The following is a 25,000-nucleotide window of genomic DNA, read 5'->3' on the forward strand; positions in this document are numbered from 1 at the left end:
CTAATATTTATGGTGATACACGGTCATTGCATTTTGTGAATTGTTCCACTTTGATGTTCTTTAACCTTCTTCGTTCGTAATATGATGTCAAGTAAATAAATGCCAATCATCAGTTAATTGACAATGTCTTCTCTTTGAATTGGCTGAATGGTAGAACTACTTTCTATTTTCAACTACTGTTGGTACATTTTAATTTAAGACCTAAATACTATATTGAAATTATACTCATAAATAAATAGATGCTTCATAAATGAAACAAGGCACTAAAAATCTGATGAAAAATTTAATATGGGCACCTGTACGAAAATGTAAAGATGCTCGCCCGTTGGCCGTTATTTGTTTACATCTTTCCCGTTGAGAACCAAACAGCCCGCGAGCTTTGGAATACGTCAGCTCCGTTTCCTGTGTTAGTCTGCCTTTTCCTCTCTCGTCTTGATGATTTGACCTTACGTCTTATATAAAAGTATACTCAGGAATACTTATATTGATTATTTTTGCGTATAGAGATATGGAATGTGTCCTTGTTTTCAAACTTGACTTGGTATGCAAAAACAAGTTCTCTCGAGTTGGAAGATCTAACTTTTCCGTATTTTCGTCGTGGTTGAATTTTCACGTGTTCTGAATATATCGCAAGACTCTCTTTGTATCACATTTTTTCGTTAATTTTGACTGCGTTAGTAGGGTATGGCTTCTTAAACTAGTTACGAGTCGTATATGACAGTTCTTTGTGATGTAGTGATTATAAGTAGGAATTTTATTTAGTGAAGATTAAATGTAAGCGTAGGAGTTTTTATAAGAAAACATGAAACAGTATTAGATATAACAATTGGATAATGTGTACAAGACATCTGTAGTGGTTTTCAGAGCACTTTTTCCGCTTGTAACTTGCTATGGTCTGGAATGAAAGGAATAGTTTTAGATCTGAAGTGACTACCATAGGCTCTGCATCTTGTGTACACTGCAGAGGATAACATACCTTCACCACACATGTCCTGGCAAGAGAGAGCTTGAACATATTTGATGAAAAATTGCCAGGGAAGTTGGCAAGTTCAATCTCGCAAGAAATTAGGTCATGGAGAACTGTTGGCTCTTGCTGGAGTGTCAAGGCACGTTTAAACTATCAGTTTTAGAGTGTGGTATGGGGGCACAGCATCTCCAATTCTTCATGGCTACTAATGTACAGAAACTGAATGCAAAGATGACCACCAAAATAGGCCCCTGCTACACCCCATACACACATAATCACAGATAGGATATTGAATATTTAAAGAAGGGTTAAGGATGACGGTAACATGAACATTGCTTGTATAACTGTTTAGGTTAATCTACAGGCTGCATGCACACATTGCTGGCTATAGTTGTTTCTTTAATAATTAACCATGGTAGTACAATATTTATTACAATGTCATCCCTACAGCAAAATACACACAATTGCACAAGCATGTCACTTGTCTATTTGTATGTTATGATTGCCATGCGCAGTAGACCACACGCTGAACAATGGCAGTGGTGAAACCAATCCCATTTAAGCACCCTGCATGCTAAATGGTGGTTAACCATACTTTTCAGCACTTTTCTAGTGTGCCGAATCACCATACTGGGACTGATTTGATGTGTAAAGGAGCCCTTAAAGTTGCAGAGATCATTGTTAGAGGTGCAGGCGTTATGAATATGCCAATGTCAGACAAGTGAGTGTCTTGTAGACCTTTACCATTAAAAAATGAAATATATTGAGTAAAGGGAAGCCCACAATCCCATGGCAAAGAAATTAATTAATATAATAAGAGATGCATGTCCTCTGCTGTTTGTATTTTGAGATTAGTATACATACCTTCACCATATATGAGCCTATTCTAGTGATACACAGCTTATAGTATTAACTGGCAAGTTTTTGTAGAATAAGGAACCAGTCCAAGCGCTTTACTGAAAGAATGTTTGTGAGGAGGTTTGCTAGCCTTTGCTAGAGTGTGAAATTCAGAGATAACACCTCTTGATATGAACTTAGTCTAGTTAATTACCAAGGTTTTGGTCCAATGAGATGGTGTAGATAGCAAGAATCTTTAGAATTTCATATACATTGGTATCTGATATTTCTTTTATAATAAATACATGTGTGACACCAATATTTGATTATCCATGACATTTTTAAAATCAATTTCTTTTCTTCCAAAATGTTGCTTCTACTAAAAAAGTATTTTAACCTAGGGAAAATTTAAGTGTATTCTGTAATCATTGGTTATGAATATTTAAAAATACAGTAACAAGAAGAAAAACAAAACTAATAGTATATAAAACTGCATGCATGCATCCATATCCACACCTTTATTCACCTCCATATCCACTCTCCCACCTTTATCAACATCTATATCTTATCCTTATATATGCAAACATCTATCTCCACATCTACAGTACACATGTCCATACATGCTTGCTTGATCACTCACTCACTCAAACATCTATGCATTCACCCACTCACATGTATGCATGCATGCATTCCCCTTTCTAAATACCCAGTGAGTTTAACCACCCTCCAAGAGCTTTGTTCACTTTTGGCAAGTAATTTCTGTCACCCTGGAATTCTGTCAAAATTCTCATGATTGTATATTTCCGTCATCCCCGTCCTTAGCCAGTTTTTTCATAGGAGCATATCCCTCAACTAAAATTTTTGTAACATGGCGGTCACATCACTCGTATCCAAGGGGTTAAGTATACTGTCCTTGGTGACATTCTTATATAAAGAGTGCATTATTTCTAGGTTACAGCGGAAGGGGTTGTGGAGAAGAAACTTGTTTTCTTCACCATGGAAGCAGAAAAAGAGAACATGCAGTCAGGTTTGAAACCCCTGAGGAGTTTAACATTGTAAGTTGGAGGAATTTGCTTTTCTTAGTTGATAATGAAAAATAATGATTGAAGAGAAGAACTTTGCTTTTCATGTTGCTATTTTTCAAAAATATGTAATGTTAAATTCTCAGTGAAAATCTTTTAGTTATGTGTTCTTTCTATCAGCCAAAAAAAAAAAAAAGAAGAAAATATAAATAACTGATAGTACTTTGTATTCCGTGCTTTTCAGACTTCGAAGGCATAGGACTGAGAATGACATGAGCATAGAAGATTTTTTGAGAGAGGTAAGTAAAGTTTAGATTGTATAAGAGTACTGCATTTGTGATTATGAGTATTTTGAGTTGTGATTTAGTGATAGTTTTAATTATTTTTGTTACATTTAATTAATTGTTGATAGTATCAGTGTTGAATTATTCTTGGTTCTATTCCAGTTGGTAGTTTGAGTACTTCTTAATTATTTTATCATATATTTGACAAGATAATAATGCATCATACATTTACTGCACGTATTCAGGACTAACTTTTTTTTTTTTTTTTCAGGATAACCAAAGTCATGGATCGCAACAGCCCTTGTTAAAACAAAATAGAAGCACTGAGAAAACTGTAAAATGGAGGGAGTTACAACCTACAAATGGGCAAGAGGAATATTATGTACAAAATGAGGAGCAGAGAGAGACTGGGCAGGGAATCTATGGAAACTACCAGCCAAGAATGCCAATGAGCAATATGGTACGGCTCAGATCAGTACAGGCAGACATTCCTCATGAGTCAAAATCAGTTAGTGGTGGTGATCCATCACTGAATGTTGGCATGGATGAACAAAATTTTCGTAAGGCATTCAGAAGACGCAGATCAGCACAAGCAGACATTTCCCACGAAGCAAATTCAATGAGAGGTGGTGAGCCAATGCTGAATGATGGCAAGGATGAACAAAGCTTTCATAATCCATTCAGAAGGCTAGGTCAGAGAAGAAGGTCTAGCCTATTAAGTACCCATGAAGATGCAAGCTTGGACAACAATGCCATTGCACCAAGTACTTCAGCTTTGACCTGTTCTTTCCAACCAAGCTTAAGGAGGAGATCTAAACAATTAATGCAAAATATAGAAGAGTTACCACAAGGGCAAGAGGAATTTTCATCTCAACAGGCAAATGTAGAAACCAAAGATTTTTTTAACAGGAGAAGGTCAGCAAGACTCATGGAGATGGATACTATTTCAGAGAAATACAAGCCTTCGTCACATTTAGATTTAGATTTTGACAAAAATCACACAGACAGGGATTTTAAAGAAAAACCTGGGATACTGGAAGAGAAAGAGAGTTTTAACAGACTAGCCACTTCCCAATACAGCAAAAATTTGAAATTGATTACAAGTAACTCAGTCACAAAACCTGGGCCATCTCCACATATGGCTTCCAGCAATTCAGGAAGGTCATCAAAGGGAACATTTCTCTCTGGAGGTAATTTTTGATTATGTGATTTTTTTTTCTTTTCTTTTCTTTTCTCTCTCTTTTTCTTTTTCTCTTTCTCCCCCCTCTCCCCCCATGTGTTACTTGAACTACGTAAATAGTTTAGTCTCTGAAGTTGTACTGTAAGTTCCACAGCATGCAATTATGTCTTTTGTTTTTGAGTGAAAGAGAGCAGTGCATATATATGCTTTGAACTTCTCTTTAGAAAGAGGCCTAAAAGAATAGAACGATATAATCTTTAATCTAATGCTTGGCTTTAGAAATCAAGAGTCCACAAATATTTACTTATTCTAATACTTGTACTCCTCATTTTTTCCAGGAAAAAAAGAGGCTTTTGAAAAAATGCGTCACTTGATAGAAAAAGCACGGGAACAGAGGAAACTCGCTCTCCTTAAATCCAACCCCAAAGCTACACCGAGGACGAGACTGACTCCTTTAAGGCTGACTCAGGTTTCTGCTCAGAGGAGAGGTAATATACTGAATTATAACTGGAATTTTTTTGTGTCATGCTCAGACTAATGGTAATCAGTAATTTTACCATAGAATTTAGAAAAGTCAGTCAGTCTTTCCGAGGATATGTATCTTCACTGAATGGTGCTACTGGAGTTGATTACATATTTTTGTTGTGAAGCTAGCTCGACTAACTTGTTTATATGGCAATAGTCAAAGAGCCATCTATTGCAGTGTGAAAAGTATTAGTCCTTTTAATATAGACATCAAGTTTTATATCATTGCAGGTCACCTTATGTCCTCAAAAAGAAGACCGCAAGGGATAGCTCGAAGTTCTGGAATGAAAGTAGAAAAAAAACCTGATAACATGCAGCTATCCAAGGTGTGTATTAGTGATCCTGTTTCCCAGTGGCATGGAAGCTGTAGTCCTGAAGATTCATTTGGTTGCATTTCTTCAAAGTCAAGTCTTTCATCTCTCTTGGTATCTTGTTTCTTTTTTTATCTTTTCTTTTTCATACTAAAATAAGACTTTTTAAAAAGTAGCATGCTTTCAAGAAGTTTTATTCGTCATTGAACTCAGGAAAGTTAATAGAAGAGCACAAGAAAACTAATCAGTGGTTTAAGATCCATCAGATTATTATTATTATTATTATTTTATTTTTATTTTTATTTTTTTTTCACATCATCTGTTCTTGGAAAGCATTTACTTTTTCTAATGCCACCATTAGAAAAAGAGTTGTCACCAAGATTTAAGTCATAGACAATACCTTTTTGGATTGTGAAGTGACTTTCATCTTTAAGATTTGGCCAGAGTGTATTACATAGAGCTGTGGTGAATGTCTTTTTCTATGATAACTAAATTTACCTGATTTTGTTACTGTAGTATTGCACCTCCTTGTCATCTTCAGATATCACTACTTTATATCTAATATTTATCCATATTTATCAACCTCTCATTTTCTTGAAAGAGAGAATGATAATTGGTACTTCCTTTTTTTATTTGTGTCATATGAGTCATCTATCATATTTAGGAATCTCTATGGTCTCTTTGTTGATTGCAGGAATGCCGTCGCACACTACAGTTTGAGAGTGGAGATGAAGGTGACGATTCAGATAATACTGAACCTCTGGATATGATGGATATAACCAACATGATTGTAAGTTGTCAATATTTGAGATAAGGTTCCTGTCTTGTATTCTATATAAACCACACAATATGTTGCTTTTTTTTTTTTTTTTTGGTTTTACGTCTTTTTGTACTTACAAAATGATAAAGAGTAAATATGTGTATGTTTTTTTTTCCAGACAGGGTCATCAATTCTTCAGTGCACAGAGGAACAAATGAAACAAAACAAACCACCTGTTATCAAGAAAAATCTTATGCAGATTTCCAACATAGGCCTTAAGAGGCAAAACCCCTTTACAAAACAAAAGATAACTAACCAAGACAAAATAGATTCGAATGAAGAAACTTCATCTCAAGATGAGTTCAAGTGTGCGGGAGATTTGGAAAACGAGTGGTCACAAGATGAAGAAAAACTGGTTTTGGAGAAAAATACAAAACATAATACAATCAGTAAGAGAACTTATAATGATACTCTGAATAAAGGGATAGACAGAAATGATAGTTGTGATATACCAGAAAAACAGTCAAAAATTGTGAAAGACATAGAAGAAAAACCGGTTACCAAAGTAGCCAAATTGAAAACACCTACCTATAAAACAGCACCAAAGAGCTCCAAGGCAGGTAATCCAGCTGGTGTTATGCCAGTTATTGGTAAACCAGTGCAGAAAAAACAGGCACTTAAGGATACAAAGGCCAAAGTTCAAGGTCGCACCCCAAACATCCGTAGACGGTCAAAAGATTTAAAATTCTCTGTAGTGGTGTCATCAGAGCCAAGTTCCCAGACTGTTGAGGTTCAAACAAGCCCTGCAGCAGTCAAAAGTGATGCCTCAACAAACACACAAATAAGATATGCATATGGAAGATCCCTTGACCCTAAATTGATGAATGAGCTTGAGACACTCAGCAAGGAACAAGATGATATTGAAAAGGAGGCACTGCTAATCAGAGAAAGAACTGCAATGAGACAGGAGAAAATGAGGGAAGATGGTATTGTAAGTATATTGATATTCATGATTTCCTATATATGTATGTTAGATTTTGAAAGGTTTATTTTGTTTTGAATCCCATGCCCATTGTTATAGTGGAGGGTATAGGAAATGGGGAAAGAGGCCCAGTGTTAAGGATCCCTCCTTACCTTGGACCTCAGCCCTCAGCTCAGTCAATTTTGCATGGTTGTCATCTCCCCCTTTCCTTTTCCTGCTCTTCTCCAGTCCCTTCCTTTCCCCACTTTCTAAGGTGTAAAAGCTGTGCTGAAAATGAAAGCCTGGCTCTGGGAACCATAGGCATGGTATTCCCTTGGTTAATTGTTTAACCCATACCCCTCATAAGGACCCTGAAGAGGAGACTGTTTCTCTGTCCCACATATTTCAGGCTTACCATGGACATTAATGCAGATTTAGTAACGTTATTATGGGTATTGAGGCTTGTCCCTTCATCAGCTAGCCTATCTGAAATTAATTTATCTGGTTTCCCAACCCATGATGCTCCTTTGAATCAGGGATTGGGGCCACTGCTCCCCACTCCTTGATGGTTACTGTCAGTGTGATCCAATCCAAATCAACTACCCAGACCATTACTCAATCTTCAGAATACATCCCTTCCTCTCTCCCACCATCTTCCACTCCACCTCCTCCTCTTACACAGTCTTTTTCATTTTCTATCTCTTCCCTTTTTGCTATTCTTCATTCCTATTGTCTTCCTCACTCACTGATTACCTATTGATTGCTTTATTATAGCTTTTTTGCACTGTGTTCCTCTTCCAGTCTCACACATTCTGTAGTCCAATCCCAACTTTATTGCAGCCCATACCTCTGCTTTTCCTCACACATTTTCTCGTCCCCAGCTTTCCCCCAACCTGATGGACATCCTCACTTCTTCAGATGGATAGATAACTCTCATTTCTCCTTCTTTACCCTTTTCACTATCATAGCATCCTATAGTGCCATACAACCTTTGGTATCTGACATATTTAAAATTGACTCTTTTTTTCCACAGTACTTTTCTATAGTATTATATGAGTTTTTATATCTTGCACATTTATTTGTTTTAATCTTTAACCATTTGAATATCATTCAATCATTATTATATTTTCTATGAAACAAATAATGAAAAAAAAAAGTCCTGCTTATACAGATATATATTTTTGGAACTAATCTTACTCATCCTTCTACATAATTTGGAATTTTTACTTGCAGCTCGATAGTTTTGCTGCCACAATATCTCCTCTCAAAAGATTAAAGGCCATGTTGCAAGAGAAAAAGACATTTGTTCATTCTACAAAGAAGGAATACGACTCTTTGGAAATGGTAAGTTAAAAATAATTTTCTTTTTTAAGTAATTTCTTTGGTTTTATATTGTCAGCCCCCCCTTTTTTTTTTTTTTTTTTCCCATAAGCTCAAAACAACAGTTGTAAAAGTTTAAAAAAGGGTCTTACTCTAAAAAATTTATGAGTAACATTTATCTGAAAGAAAATGATGGAATTGATTTTCAGTAAAGTTCATCTTCCTGAAAACTTGATATGTATAACCTTTCCCTTCATATTCCATTCGTACATCATCTGTCAGGTTGTCATATAAAAAACTAGAGAAATTATTGTCCTAACAGTATTGTACTAAAACAGGGCTCCCAGTCACAAATCAACAAGAGCGTGCAGTTCAGTGAAACGCCAATATTTTATGAAGTACGAGAGACAGATGATCAGCAGGAAGAATATGGGACACCAGACACAAGTATCCAAATGTGCAACAGCTTGAATGCCAGTTTGTCACATTGGAATTCCTTGAAGGGTAACAACAGGTAAGTGAGAGATATATTTTCTTAAATTATGAGTGGAGGATATGGATGTAGTTTTAGTTGAAGGTTCATTGTTCAAACTTGCTCCACAAGCCTTTGGCAGCTCAAAGTATCAAAATGTAAATATGTATATCCCCCCCCCCCCCCTTTATATGACTGTTAACAACTTAAATATTGAAGTAACATTACGTTTCAGTACTAATAATTCACATTTTCAAAGTACGTTTTATGGATTCATGTAATGTGTGTCTTTCAATAATTACTTTAAACTCAGAAAATGCAATAACACAATTTTGTTGGAACTATTAAAAATAAAGTATTTACTGGAAAACTACAGGTCTTTGACTCTTTCTCTTTTATCCTGTAATGTACCTCTAGGAATAGTAGTTATAAGAATCTTGTCAACAGGATATATTCAGTATAATTAACACAAATATATAAATGTTTGCATGGAACAAATAAAAATTTTGTGTATTGCTTCTTTCTTTCCAGCTTTCTCCAAACACCTGTTTCGAAAAAAGAGCCGGTTCAATCAGCCAGAGAAGAAAAGGAAGAATTTATTCCTCCTACAAATGATGTCCCTGCAGAGAAATCACCATTTACCGAAATAGCCGGGAATTGTGAACGTCCCTCACTAGCCCCCCTCACACCTCACTCCCGAAAAGAAGTGTCTGTTTTAAAGCTGATATTGCGTAAACAATTAGAGGATTTATATGACTAATTTTTTGTTCTTTTATAAGGTATATTTAGCTCTCCATTTTGAGGTAAAATATTTGTTTTTAAACTTTTTTTTTCCCAAAGGTACTGTTTAACAGTTTATATCTCTTACCTGTAAAATATGATATGTGGCCATAAGTATAAAGAATCAGTATTAGCAGTAGATTTATACTAAATTTACTAATATTGTTAGGGTAATAAGTTTTATTTGTATGAAATTACTTTTTTGGGAAGTAATTATATATTTTATATGAATAGAAATACTGAAAATATATATTTAGGTAAAATATGTACAAATATATGCAGCATTCATTTTGGAATCTATAGTATTGAATTAAATAGAAAAAAAAGTATATTTGTTAGAATGAAATGGATAGATATTGTTATTACTACAGAGACATTCATTTATCCCAGTCATATATTTTCATTTCCTAAAGAATGAAACATTTACATGTATGTATATAGGCAAAATGTCCACTAATTTTGAGTCAAATGAATCAAAGTTTGTCTTTTTTTTCATTCATTTGTTTCTTTAGGTAAGTGAGAAGAATGTTCATGGGTTGATAGGAACATTTATATGAAATGTGTACCATTTTATGAGGAAAATAAAGTGAATAGCAGTCATACGAGTCATTTACTGCATTTTTTGGTTAAAGGGAAAAAACAAAATCCTTTGTTTCAATTTCAATAGTCTTACAATGCCTTTTGTAAAAATCTTAAAGATGGAAGTGAATTTATGAAGAGAAAACACTGGAAGTTATAAATAAAAAACAAATAAAAATAATCCCTTTAATTACCTCGTAATCTTTCACACCTGCCTAAAATATACTATAATTTCTCTAGATAAAGAACATGTCCATACCTTTTTGAACACCAGTATACCTTTTAGGTAAACAATATACAGTATGAAAGACTTTTTAAGTGCTCAAAGTTTAATGAAATTCAGTTATCAGAACTGTATATACAATGAAAATCAGTCACACAGATAAAGAAAGAAACCTATCAACTGAATATTGTTTGTAGCATAAAGTATCTTCCAAAAGTATCTTCCACAACTTTCAAAAAAAGTTCAAATTCTCTAAAAAATAACCTGTTTTACAGTTATTAACAAACAATATATTGTAATTTAAAACATAGAGGCTTAACCTTATACAGCAAATGCGTCCAGGCAATCAGTTTGGATCAACAAACCTAATACGAGTAACGTCATTTTTATGCCTCATGATGAGGTTTGCCCGAAGTAAAAATGCAATGTGATAATCCTTCATGCCTTCGTGAATATTCACATAAGGGTCATTACCATCTTCAATCATCTTGGTAACAAGAACCTCCAGAAGATTTTCCATTGACAATCCCTCTTCCTAGAAAGAAGAAAAAGATATATCATGTGATTAAATAAATCTTATATACATATATAATCTAATACTGCATATAGATCATTACATGAAAATTATCTTTTGGTCATGTTTTTCAAAATCATTATTGTTTTTTTTTTGTTTTGTTTTTTTATAAGAATATTCTCCCTTACCTCTTCAGGGTAGAACTCTGTCAAAATTAAGTGAAGCACTGTCCGGAGCTCTCTAAATAATATTCCTGTTTCTTCATACCTGAAATTGAAGTATATATCTATAAGCAGGCGGTACATCTATAAGGTCAAGCTGTTCTTTTCTTGCTTGCCCTCATTCTTCTTGCATGCCCTATTACACCTCACATGCGAATTTCAAAAAATACCTCTTCAACCTTTATTTACCTCCCACCTTATTAACTTTAAAACAGTTTTTACCCTCTGGCCAAGACCTATCTATTAGGGTAGACTGAGCTAATTTTAAGAAACTGATCATCAATTTACTGCCATTAAATGAAAACATCTACTTCATTTGCAATGGTGAAACTATTGTAGTGACAGTGACGAATGAGCTAGAAGGAAACTGCAATTCAGGACTTTCCCAATGTTTATTTTTGAGTATGATTTCAAACCAATAAACAAATGACACTGGGCCACAGATACAGTTTGCATTGGGCAATTCAGATTTATTTTAAAAAGGACTCTGGATGAAGCATCCATGCAATCATTAGAGCTTTTTAATTTTTTCTTTAAATCTTTCTTCCTTTTCACCCTTCTCCCCACTTCATTATCATTACCATTATTATCAATATTATTATTTTATTTCTTTTCCCTAAATTACTTCCTGCTTGCCTCTCTCCCCTCTTCATCACCCTCTATCCCTTATCCTTTCAAGGAAAAATGGAAATGTATTACATACCTCTTCTTCAGAATGTCTATGAGAGCTGACTCTGATCTGTCCTTGAGTAATTCGTCTAATTTTTCATTAACCTTAACTGCTTTGTTGACCATCTCTTCATATGTTTTTTTCTCTTCTTGCAATTCTTTTTTCTGAAAATAAAAGGGTAATACTTATCTACAGCCAGTAGTTAAATCTACCAAATAACAAACAATAACATTATTAATGTGCAACGTACATTATTAATGTTAAACAAAAAGTACCCTAAAAACCATACATCATAAAAAACTACATTGAATCATTGTAGACTACTTTCTTTAATTGGCCACACCAATCTCTATCTAATTCAACTAAAATGAGTTAATTATTCACTTGAAGATCATCTAATGCCTCAAAAATTAATTTAAATTACTGATAACTGTTCCTGTACTAAAAATATGAAAATATATATATATATATATTTTTTTTTTAAAGACGATTAGTCTTTCCCAATTCATATTTACCTGTAATAAATATCAAGAGAATGTTTATTAAGATCACTTGTATTATACTGTTAATTTTTAAACTACTCGGAGCATTAACACTAAATGTGCATTACCAATATATTTTTTCAAAGTTTTAGGCAAACCTGTCTTGAATATCATAGATACCAATATATTTCTTAATATTTGAAAAATTCTTTGTGAATCCACTGTGTGATATATTTAAGATTATCGTGAATACAGTTAATTTTCTGGTTGATGACAGAATTCAAAATTTAGCAAAATCCTGACACAAATGTGTACCTCAGTAACTCTAAAATAGCAATGTGTCAGACCATAAAATAGCTTCTTCAAAGGATAACAAACCTCCACCACATATGTTTTGCCAAGAAAGATCCTGTGCCTGGTTAAATTCTTTGACAGTAAATTACCATGGAGGTCTACATCTTGCTAAAATACACCAGTTTGCTGTGCCTGTGAGGTGGTTTAGCTGAACTAAACTGTGCACTTGTGCACTACAGATGTGCACATAATTTGGCATGTGACTAGTTTGCATTGCAAATTATATATGAATATATGCATGTGATATGTTGAACAATGCAATAAAAACAAGCTAAAATGAAATTCCTTTCAAGTCAGTGGTATTTTGTCCTTATGGTAAAAATGCTAATTTGGTTGTCTTAGGACATTTATGTAGATGATAAATGCTAAATAACAATTTTCAATTTTGTTCTTAAAAAGCTACCATATGTAATGCCTAAACTGGGCTCCTTTTCACAACTAGATGTTCGAACTTTGAAATTCATGTTAAAAGCACGTGATATAGCTTTAGAGTATGACTTTGTAGCCTGGAGAGATAATCACAAGACACACTGAGGAATCATTAGCTCAACAAATAGCAGAGACATACCAAGGACAAAACAAATTAAGAAGTTATATGACAACTAACATGTACTACAGAACGCCAATTAACAACCACAGAAAACCTTTTGAACATGTGCAATTACTTTAACTTCAAAAATTTAGTGCATGTGGATCTTGAAATGTGTATATGGATGCACCTGGAGAACTCATTTTTTTTTGTTGGTACAAGAAGAAATCTGCAGACATGAATGGTAACACCAAATATAAAGAAAGGTAAAGGTAAAAGCATGTAAAGTTCAGCTTGCAGACTAAGTGCACTCGGTGCTCCCGAGTTTCAGCACAATTAAGCCGTGCAAACTGACGTAATGATAATGTTTCCCACGAGGTGTTGGGGAACAGAGCTCTCCATCATCCCTCCCTCGTGCAGTGCCTGAAGGGCACACCCAGTCAAGGCAGCTTAGATTGATTATTAAATTTTGTGAGTAGGGGACATAGTCTCTGGCAATTGTGTCCATACTGTAAAGTATTACCTTGATTTCGAAAGTAGTTTGTGTTATTCCGGTCCTTTTACAAGGCAGTACTGTTTACTTTTTTCTTAGGAAGTTCCATTCTGAACACTCAACCTTACCTCCAATAAGTAAATATAAAGGACATTCAGGCAATGGAAAATTTCTAGAATGATGAGAATAAGCTAGAAATCTTGCATGGTCTACAATATATCAAATGACAAACATTCTCTATCCCAATAATACCTAATGCTGTACCTTTTGCTGATAAAAATTCAGAGCCCTTTTATTATTCAGGGCCGTTGACTCTGCCTCTTCTCTTGCCAGCCTGATCAACATTTTCTTGTCATCTGGAAGAAATGCCAAGTCCGTCTCCATCGTAGCTTCAATTTCACTCTCGAGATGCAGTTTTCTTTTCATCATATTATCCAAGTCTTTATCGTCGCGTAAACTGGGTTCCCTGGCTAACACCCGCGTTTTCTCCCCCAATTCTCGAGTAAGATCCTCTAACCCGATCGCTACGTCGTCTCTCAAGCGCTCCAGACTTTCCTTAACTACAACGGTGTCGATTTTCTCTGTGGCAAAGGCCATTTTTGCTGAAGACTCAATTCGAGGAAAGCAGAGGATAAAGGTTCTCCCGCTCCGTTTGTTTGAATTTGTTTACATTCAATGCGTCGTTCCGCGGCTGTCGTGCCGATGCGGGAAAACTATCGTACGATAGACTGGAATTTCTCTCTCTCTCTCTCTCTCTCTCTCTCTCTCTCTCTCTCTCTCTCTCTCTCTCTCTCTCTCTCTCTCTCTCTCTCTCTCTCTCTCTCTCTCTCTATATATATATATATATATATATATATATATATATATATATGCACACACACACACACACACACACACACACACGAACACACACGAACACACACACACACACACACACACACACACACACACACACACGAACACACACACACACACAACACACACGCACGCACGCACGCATATATAAACAAAAAACATATATATATATATATATATATATATATATATATATATATATATATTCATATATATATATATATATATATATATATATATATATATATATATATATATATATATATATACATTGAAGCATCTCGAGATTTTATTCCACTCAGCAAATACAAGTTTCTCTTTCTCTCTTTCTATTTATCTCTCTATCTCATATATATGTATGTATATATATATATATATATATATATATATATATATATATATATATATGCATATATAAACACACACACGTGGTTACACACAAAAAATATAGATTAAAAAGTGACTTAAAAGTTTTTTCTTTCGAAAATTAAAACCTATAAATTTCTTTTCATTTACCACCTTGTAATTGTAGTCAATTTTATATTTTCATTGATATTTACAGTTTTCATCCTCATCTGAACTGAATTACTTCTTATAACTTAGTATTAATAACTCTTCGCAACATGAACTGAATAATCTTCATCAAAATACATATTGTACAAATGAAGCAAAACTATTGTAATAAGTAGTGAAAGAGTTAAAATAAGTCCGCATCCTGATTTTTTTCTTCAATATGAGAATACTGAATTTATGTCCACCTTTCGCAATAATATTGTCTTTGTGCGATTTGTTTCTTCGGAAAATCTACTGTCATCGTAAAACCATTTTATAGTAGCCAATTTCAAACATCATAGGTCTGTTAGCGATTGAACTGAAAACAAAAAGCTTCACTGTGTGGTTAAGATAACTATGATAATACAATATTGACACCAAAAGAACAGAAATTATGATTATTGCGCAGCGGGCAGGACTCACCGCAAGTGATCACACACGCCTTCACGAAAACAGATAATTTATCTTGCAGACAAACCAACATTGTCGATAATGATAGTAACAATGGTAATGAAAATAATCATATTAATAATGATAGTAATGATGATGCGACAATCGGCCGGTTTGTTAAAATTGTGCCAGGCCCGACCTAATAGACATTCATTACACAGGCATGCACATACACAGAAATAAATGCATTTCTATCAGTCTAGACATGCATATCTACATTGCAGATAGGAAAATAAATGTACACTTTGATAGATTGATAGATATGCATTTATTTCTGCGTATATGTATGTCTATTTATACGAATATTCATTGGGTCGGGCCTAGCACAATTTTAACAAACCGATAGACACCAAATTGGGAAACTTGGTATTAAACACGTCGAATAAAGAATCAATCTGGCATATTTGTGAATTAAAATCTAAATTCAGAGGATCCTATAAATAATGGGTTCATAAAAAAGCTAATACTACTAATCAGGAGGTAAGATGAAAAAGGAAAAGTGAAATTACACACACACATACATATATGTGTGCGTGCATATATGTACACACACACACACACACACACACACACACACACACACACACACACACACACACACACACACACATATATATATATATATATATATATGTATATATATACATATATATATATATATATATATATATATATATATGTATGTATATGTATATGTATACATGTATATACATATATAAAAATACACACACACACACATACACACATTTATATGTGTGTATTCACATATATCTATATCGATATCCAATATATATATGTATATATATATATATATATATATATATATATATATATATATATATATATATATATATATATATATATATTACATACACACACACACACACACACATATATATATGTTATGTGGGTCATTGTTACCCCAACATAAATCTTCGTTATTACTTTACTCTAGTAAGTTAATCAAAGGTTATCTCAGATAGTTTCAATAATATTTTTGTTCATTAAAACTTCAGATCAGTATGGCATCATTCTGATTCATCATTCACTATTTCTGGAAACCTTAAAATGAATTAAATTACTCTATTTCACATATATCTCGATATCATTGATATTTTCACTCATATATATCATTATTCTTCAAGACATAGGTTCTTATTTAATAGATATTGTATTTCTCGTGTCGATGTACTCCAAGTGATTTAATTAGTATAAGTGTTGTTTCTTTTTGTTTCGTGTACCACTGTGTTCAACCCAACCAGTATCTCTGTGGTGTGGTTCTCTCCTTTGTTCAGTGTCCTATTATGTAGGAATGACAAAATGGGATAATATTAAACACTGTGTGTGAAAAGAACTTATACATTTATTAAGTAATAATACTTACAATTTGACCATAGTTCCTAGGCCCGCCTTCCGCTAACTTCGGGGAAAAGACGAACTGGAATCTACAGCTAACTTCACCCTAATACTAGAATTAATTTCTAGTTAGTTAAGCTAGTTTTCACGGCTAATCACGCCGTATTCTTCAAATGAGTTCCAGGAGTCAACACCGATTCACCTTCACTCAATGATGTTTCAACCTGAACTGACTTCAGGAATTTTAGACCTAGGGGTGCCAGGTCATCTAGACAGAGGCCTGGTTGTTCGGTTGTATGGATGCTGAGGTGGCACTTTGAGAAGGCGACTTGGTATTTTGGCCCTTATCTCGAGTTAAAGTAACCACCAAGATCGTCCACAAGTATTTCACCTCTAACATAAACACAACCTACAACTACAGCCTCACTACCACCAAACTCTATTTTGTGGTTTTATTCCCTTAGAATTTTATATCATCATAACTAATCAAGCGTTACGATTTACCAATTAAATGCATTAATAATGGCAAAATTAAAGTGTCACTGCTTCTGGCCGATGACATACTCCCCCGCTTAAATCACGCGTCCTCGAGTGACCGCGAATCGCTATGGGTGTGCATCTATCGGGCTTAACGCTCATGTACATCAGAGCAGCCAACTCCTTACAGATTCCCCTATAACCTCCTCCAAAACCATACCGAGATGACTACTAGGCAAAGGACTAAAATAGGTCCTACAGCAAACTCCCTTGATAATGTGACTGTACAATAACATAACGATGCTCTGTACGGCTAACCAGAACAGCATTACCTTCTTCGATCAACGCAATGGCCTGTTTCAACCCGTGAACTGACTCCTTTAATATTGCTCAATCAGTTAACTGTTCATTTACTTATCATCTCGATACCTTTGGATTAGAGGGATTTCATCACATACATCTAACACATGATATCCGAAATTACTTTACAACTCACGTGCTAAAACAAAATGGATATAATTCTACTTATACAGGATGACTAAATAATCCTACTCCATCCTCTAATTTTAGTGCAAACTCGATCGTCCAACTCAAAAAGTTAAGAAACTTGCCTACTCACCACCGCCCTTCAACCCTACATAATCAACCAATTACTTTCTGGAACACCGAGAGTTTCCTCCAAATTGTCTAGCAAAGAAACGATACACTTGCAAGGTGTGCTGCTTTCTCAATGTGCAGGAAGTTGTATCTGGTTCTTGCTAATCTTCTCTGTTACGGAATACTCTTCTCCCGGGCTGTCAGGTCATAGTCTAACAACCCAACATCAGGTGTTCCTTTGGTTCCGACTATCTACGCTCATCTTGAGGTTACGGGTCGTAAGAAGGTTCAGACAATCAATATGGAACAATCAGTGCTATCCGCATCATTCTCTTCAATTTTCAACCATCTATCTGCAATATAGAACACTTTTACAACAATGTTGGTGACCATCCTGTCCCCCCCTTAATCTAATTAGCTGATTAGTGTTGTTTGTGTCCGTTTGTTAGTGGTGTGGTTGATTAATCCTGCGGTCCTTCATGCAGCCTAGTATAGTATCCCGGTGGATATCTCGTGCGTCCACTGGTACGTCTACCATGCTCACTCAACTCATCATGCACAGTTTTATTGTTACTTCTTTCACTCTCAGTACTTGCACTCGCATCATTAGTTGCAACCTCTGGTTTTGGTGAAAGGTCTTTAGTGTTTGTGTCATGCCTAATATTATAAGAATCAGTGGTTTGTAGTCCATCAGACTCATCAACATTCATACTAGGTAACACATTAACATTATTCGAAACATTAGCTTTATCAGCATTGTTGGAATCTCCTGCAACTACATCTTGTGCTAGGTCATCTACCTCACTTGACTCTTGAGCCCAATCTTGGTTGCTCTCTGAAGTTCCTTTTCCATCGTCATTCGTTGGGAAGTTCATGACATACTCTTCTTCACGTGCTTCTTCTTCTTCGGATGTACCTTCAGGTCTAATATCTGAATGTGTCTCCTGTGGATAAGGTCTTCTTGCTTCTGGGGCTAGCGATCTCGGAATACTGGCCTCCAGCGCGATCTTCATATTCTCGAGATGAACTTCCTTCATCTTTTCTGTCTGTAGGTGTTTAATCCTGTAGACATATGGTCGTATTTGCTCAACGACTCGGAAGGGTCCTTCCCAGCGGGGAGATAATTTGCTGTCACCCTTCTTCTTCACAGCCTTGATGAAAACTCTCATCCCAGGCAGTACTGTAGTGTCTTTGGATTTCTTCTGGCGAATCCTACACTGTTCATCTGCTGCTCTTAGCAAGTTGTCTCGTACATATTCGTACACCTCTTTGGACCGTTGAGTCCTTGCAGTTATGAAATCCTCATCAGGTGGACCTCCAAAACTTGTGGGTCTGGTCCACCAAAGGTCTGAAGTCTTCAGGTCCCGGTTGTACATGGCGTAATACGGCGTATCGCCAATTGCTTTGTGGTAAGCAGAATTTAAAGCCATTTGGGTGTCCTTTAGGTAAAGATCCCAGTACTGATCTTTTCCGTCCACCATCCCTCGTAGAATATTGAGAACTTGCTGATTGGTCCGTTCACAGAGTCCATTGGACGCTGGATGGTATGCAGTAATTTTATGATGCTGAAACTGCATATGCTTCGCCATCTCCTTCAGGATTTCATTCCTAAATTCGCGTCCCTGGTCCGTTAATACCGTCTGAGGAATCCCGAGGTCTGCAAACACCTCACTTACAGCCTCAGCTACGGTCTCAGCATATTTGTTGGGTAAGGCTCTGACAACGGCAAATCGTGTCAAAAAGTCCACTATTACCAAGATATACTGGTTTCCTCGCTCGGTCAGAGGGAAAGGTCCCATCAGATCCATCGAAACCATTTGGAAAGGTTCCAGTGGAACAGGATATCTTCTTAAGGGAGTCAGTGGGTGTGCACGCCCCTTAAACTTCGCACAAGTAATGCACTTCCTGCAATACTCAGCTATATCCCTGTCCATACCACGCCAAGTAAAGTTTTGTCTCGCCCTAAACTTGGTCCTCTCCTCAGCACCATGACCTCCTAGTGGTGCTAAGTGTACAAGTGCCAAAGCTTTCGGAACTAGTGTTCTAGGCACACACAGCACTTCCTTTATATCTCGCGCTGAATTAGGTGTCCTGACTTGTTTGTAGAGGAGCCCTTGATCAAGGAAATAATCTTCTACCACCAAGTTCGGGTCCACTTTCCTCATGTCGAGAAGGTTCTTCGTCTGCAAGTACTTGATTACAGGTGAGTATAAAGGATCTTGGTTTTGTTCCCGGATCATTTCATCGATAGACCAAGGGTGACCATCTTCCTCATCATCTTCCTGTTCATCTTGTCTTGTTTTCCCTCCAAGATTATTGGCTACTACTGCCATCAATATCCGGCAGTTTTGAGCTTCATCGATTATCATCGTTGATGCTTTCTCAATATCTTCAGGATCCACTCCTTCTGGTGCTTCAATACGAGATAGTGCATCAGCTGCAGCATTCAGCTTTCCCGGATGGTACAGAATTTTAGCGCCGAAAGACTGAGCAGTTAAGGCCCATCTGGTGACACGTGTATTACCATCCTTAGCTTTGTGGAAAAGCCACTGCAAAGAGCGATTATCCGACATGACAATCACTTCTAATCCCCATATAAGAGGTTTAAACTTCTTCAAAGCCTCGATTACAGCGAGCGCTTCTTTCTCCATCACATCATAGCGAAGCTCAGCTCCTCGAAGCTGGCGACTGAAATATGACACAGGGCAAAAGTGTCCGTCATACCTCTGTGCTAAAATGGCACCAATAGCTCCCTTACTGGCATCAGTAGAGATGTACCACGTTCGTGAGAAGTCAGGAGATCTCAACACTGGCTCCTTTAGTAGACTTCTCTTCAGCACTTCAAATGCTTCCTCTTGTTCACTTCCCCAAATGAAAGGTTGTTTCTCTGAGGTCAACTTTGTAAGAGGTTGGGCCTTTTGGGCATATTTCTCTATGAATCGTCTGTAATACCCAGTTAGACCAAGAAATCGTCTTACTTCACGTCGATTTTTGGGTGTGGGAAAGTCTTTTACAGCAGCTAACTTGTCTAGCGCCGCTTTAACTTCCCCATGCCCTACACGATGCCCTAAAAGGTTTATTTCTTGTTGGAATAATCGTGTCTTCTCAGGACTAGCCTTTAGTCCAGCCTTTATCAACCGACCCAGTGCTTCCTTCAGTACCTGTAGATGCCTATCAATATCATCCGTGTATATAGCTATGTCGTCTAAGAACAACTGCAACCCTTGTCCGATTTGGCCACTGAAGACTCGGTTCATGAGGCGTTGGAACGTTCGAGGTGCATTAGACAGACCAAACGGCATCACTGTGTACTCGAAATGTCCTTCATGGGTGGTGAAGGCTGACTTCGGTATTGAGTCGTCATCCAGTGGTACTTGATGGTACCCGCTACGCAAGTCAAGCGTCGAAAACCATTTGCTCTGACTGACTTGGTACAGGATGTCTTCTATCAGTGGCAAAGGGTAGAACTCAAGCTTGGTTTGGCTGTTCAAAGCCCGGTAATCTACACAGAGCCGAGGATGCGATTTGTCCTTTCTCTTCACTAGAACAATTGGTGCATTCCATTCAGAAGAACTGACTCGAATATGGCCTTGCTCCTTCAGAGCCTGGACCTCTGCTTCCACAGCAGGTCGTAGAGCATATGGGATGAACCTAGGTGGAACATATACTCGATCACTGTCGCCTGTCTCTATCTTGTGCTCAACAAGATTGGTTCTTCCTAAAGGTTCCTCTTTAAGGTTGAATGCCTCTTGGAATTCCCATATCATGGACTCTGCTGCTTTGCGTTGGTCTTCCTTCAGGATCCAGCGATCAGCGTCCAGTGCTTTCAGAAGTTTCTGGAAGCGCTTCTCATCATACACTGGCCCGTTTTTCACCACACAACATGGATCAATTTGAAGAGCTTGATCCAGGGGATCCTCTTCCTCTACATCATCCGGTTTCACCTCAGTGACCACGGCATTGATGCTCATCCTTGTGAGAACTCGTTGTTTTTCCCAGTGGTCGGTCGGTAAACGTCCCAGCTGCTCCTCTTCATCATCTTGGATAGACACAGCATTGGCAATGGTTCTCTTGCTATGAACCAAGAACGGTGTGCGACCGAAGTTGCAGACCAAGACTTTCACAACATCTTCTGCCTTGGCTACCACAGGGATAACGATACAGTTCTCTCCCAACGGTAACCCACTGATTAAAATCGAGGTTCCGTTTTTGAGTCTCTCGTCCTTCTGCTTAAGGCTCCCTAAAATGATGGATGCCTTCCCAGCAGGAAGGGTGTAAACCCCAGTAGAGACTATTACAACTGTGTCCTCTTTGTCGGCAACACTGTTGAATGCCACATCAGAAGAACAGGTCATCGGTGCATCTCCACAGTTAGCGTTAATTGGTTGATCAACCACTCCAGCTATGTCATGCACCTGTTTATCATCGATGGGGGTAGGTAGGCACTCCACCAATGGCTTTTGTTTAAGATGAACCCTCCAATACTGAAAACTTAGATCCAGCTTGTGAGTCCTCATAAAGGCCGTCCCAATAAGCAGATCACAATTACCTGGGAAATGGATTGCATGATCCTCGAATACAAAACAATCACCAGTAAACTGCTTTCCCCCAATAATGAAAGTCATCTTGGCCAGTCCAAGTGCTTTCACTGGTTCTGCATCAAGGATACCACTTACTGTCACGTTATGGGGAACTAGCGGAGAAGGTACGTCTCTTTGTCTCGTAGAGTCCTTCTTCTTCACGTCCTCATGTGCCCGATAAAGTGATAGTTTGACCAGATTGGGTTTTGCACCAGAGTCCCACACAGCGACAAAACTTCTGTCATTCTGTGGTACAAACACTTCAGTCATCATATATTCTGGAGGTGGTGGTCCTAGCATGGGAATGCGATAGTCCACGGTCTCCTCCATTCTCTGGTGTCTCCCTTCCTCTACTCCGTGTTGCCGTCCGTCTTGGACGGCTTGGCTCCGTTTTTTGAAGCCAATAATTTCTCGACGTCCTTTTGGATTGGGCATTCGGCTCGCCGATGTCCTTTCTTTTGACACAGGAAACATGTCATCATGCTAGATGGATTGCCCTTTTTCTCTCTCCTCTGCGGCTTATCTGCCGCCAGTGTTGAAGAAGTTTCGGCTGCTTTCAGCTTATAGCAATCCTCCTTTCCATGCGTCTTATTCCAGCCATGTTCTGGACAATGAAACTTTTTTCCTCCGTTCGCTTTCATGGATCGACTTTCTGTTTTTACAGCACCGACTCTGGTTTTCATGGCTGGTTTTTCTTCCCCGGAGCTTAACTTAGTTTGGAATTGTTGGTCGAGTAGAGGATTATCCTCCATCCAAATTCCAATTTCTTTAATCAAGTCGGCAGCATCCATGGAGTTTAGACGGTCATGGTCCCATTTTTCCGTCCCTTCAATCCGATATTTCGCTACGGCTTTTCCGACCATATGGTCATAGAGAGTATCCATCACAATATTCAGCCAAATTCCGTCAAATGGCCAATGTTTCATCAGCATGCAGTCTAGTCGAAGAGCCTTTGGTGTCTTGGCCCATTCTTTGTATGTCTCACCCCTCTTTCTCTCTGCTTCTCGAAGGATACGGTTCCAAGGTTTTCTTCCTTCACTAAACCGAGAAAGGATCATCTTGCTGAAACGTCGGTAGGGGACTCCTTCAGCTCCCACCTCATGTGCATACACTCTAGCGGGTCCTTTCTCCGTGTGAACGTACCCCAAGGCGAACAATGTCTTGTCTATTTCTCCCGTAATGTTACGCCTTTTCATTTCTGCTTCCACCCGGGCAAGCCATTCCCCACCGGTGAGGCCCTCTTCCCCACCCGTAAACATGGGAACACTCTTGTCCCTGGTGAATACTTCCATTGTACTGAACTGTCTCGTAGTTCCAGCTTGGCTCGGTGCTTCATTAGCCGTGGTTTCAGCTGATTGAGCCTCGGAAGTGTCTTCTGTTGCAGCTCGATGACTGCGAGATTGCATCTCCACTACTTGCTGCAATTGTGCAGCTAAGCCGCGCATTTGTTCCTCTAAAAGCTCAAATCGCGCGTCCATTTTGCGTTTTCCTAACGAAACCGGGTGTAAGTTACAAGGGTTATCTTCCTCCCCCGGTGATTCTGCTACGTCGAGCAGTAGTTCAGCTTCTCTAAGAGTGAAAATGTAGTTTTCTTCGTACAGCTCCTCTATAGGATTGTTTTCTAAAGAATTTGACGATTTTGATCTTGTCTCAGACATGAACTGTCACCCGCATCAACAATATTACAATACAATATTATGAGTCCATCGTTAATTGTAGTCACTTCAGTGCGAAAACCAATAAGAACGCAAGTAAACACAAGAAAACAAGCGTAATTAGTTAACCATCAAAAACACAAAACAAACTAGACAGTAGAAAAAATAAAACACTCATAACCCATGGACAAACCTCCATTCATATAATAAAAGGTTATATATTTGTATTAGCCGTCTTAGTATAATTGTAGTGTGTTAAGTTAGTATGCCCTCCACTCCGTCTTCTATGAATTTCTATTGGTGAAAGAAAACTTTTAGGGATAACTAACCCAAAAATATTACTCAAACAAATCAATTTCTAATTATCCTTTTATATTGAACTGTGTAATCAATAAGCATGCATGAATTTACCCCTTAATTAACTTTATTCATCTAGTTACTATTAAGGAATAGTGGAGACTTAGCCATGCAATAATTGACTTTCAGAGATGTTCTCTGTCTCGCGTCAGCTCTCAGACTACCGCTCTCGGTATCACGAGCGAGTGGCTCAGTGACGTCACAGTCATGAGTCTACCGTCGTCTGATTGGTCCTACGAGTCTTACGTCAACCTTACGTAGTCTGACGTCATATGCTCGTCCAATTCCTCGTCGCTGATTGGATAGCGGCTCGTGCTCTAAAACTTAAGCGTTACAGACACTCTGTTCTCTCAGCCAATCAAAACTCAGTTTTGCAGTCCCTCACACTCTCATTGGCATGCCAGTACGTCAGTGAGTCTAACAGTCTCTACTTTCCTCGGTGCCCGCAATAGTTGCCGTACACTTCCAGAATGCTGCGATACTGACAATTTATTTAAAGTACATAGAATACAATACTATTATTAATCCTTCTCGCTGCCACCATATGTTATGTGGGTCATTGTTACCCCAACATAAATCTTCGTTATTACTTTACTCTAGTAAGTTAATCAAAGGTTATCTCAGATAGTTTCAATAA

General features: G+C 37.4%; 2 protein-coding genes across 4 annotated transcripts; one reads left to right on the forward strand and one right to left on the reverse strand.

Annotated features, from left to right (window-relative positions):
* The first annotated feature begins 325 nt into the window (after nucleotides 1-325).
* LOC113809410 (uncharacterized) lies at nucleotides 326-10,188 on the forward strand. Of its 3 annotated transcripts, XM_070136890.1 has the most exons (12): nucleotides 360-406; nucleotides 1,570-1,688; nucleotides 2,756-2,859; nucleotides 3,071-3,125; nucleotides 3,382-4,300; nucleotides 4,629-4,778; nucleotides 5,047-5,141; nucleotides 5,821-5,916; nucleotides 6,065-6,877; nucleotides 8,081-8,191; nucleotides 8,506-8,681; nucleotides 9,171-10,188. In XM_070136890.1, exons 3-12 carry the CDS (start codon nucleotides 2,801-2,803, stop codon nucleotides 9,397-9,399), a joined length of 2,703 nt encoding a protein of 900 aa, XP_069992991.1. In that variant the 5' UTR covers nucleotides 360-406; nucleotides 1,570-1,688; nucleotides 2,756-2,800; the 3' UTR covers nucleotides 9,400-10,188. The 3 variants fall into 3 exon arrangements, with proteins under 3 accessions (XP_027216792.2, XP_069992989.1, XP_069992991.1); XM_027360991.2 differs by lacking the exon at nucleotides 1,570-1,688 and having other exon boundaries at nucleotides 326-406; XM_070136888.1 differs by lacking the exon at nucleotides 1,570-1,688 and having other exon boundaries at nucleotides 355-463.
* On the reverse strand, nucleotides 10,171-14,163 carry LOC113809414 (centromere protein K). Its single transcript, XM_027360994.2, has 4 exons — nucleotides 13,749-14,163; nucleotides 11,660-11,790; nucleotides 10,924-11,002; nucleotides 10,171-10,756 (listed from the first exon to the last, which is right to left on the reverse strand). The coding sequence occupies exons 1-4, from the start codon at nucleotides 14,079-14,081 to the stop codon at nucleotides 10,568-10,570; spliced, it is 732 nt and encodes a 243-aa protein (XP_027216795.1). The 5' UTR covers nucleotides 14,082-14,163; the 3' UTR covers nucleotides 10,171-10,567.
* Nucleotides 14,164-25,000: the final 10,837 nt, after the last annotated feature.

The sequence above is a fragment of the Penaeus vannamei genome, chromosome 22, assembly GCF_042767895.1.
Source record: "Penaeus vannamei isolate JL-2024 chromosome 22, ASM4276789v1, whole genome shotgun sequence".
NCBI classification, from domain to species: Eukaryota; Metazoa; Arthropoda; class Malacostraca; order Decapoda; family Penaeidae; genus Penaeus; species Penaeus vannamei.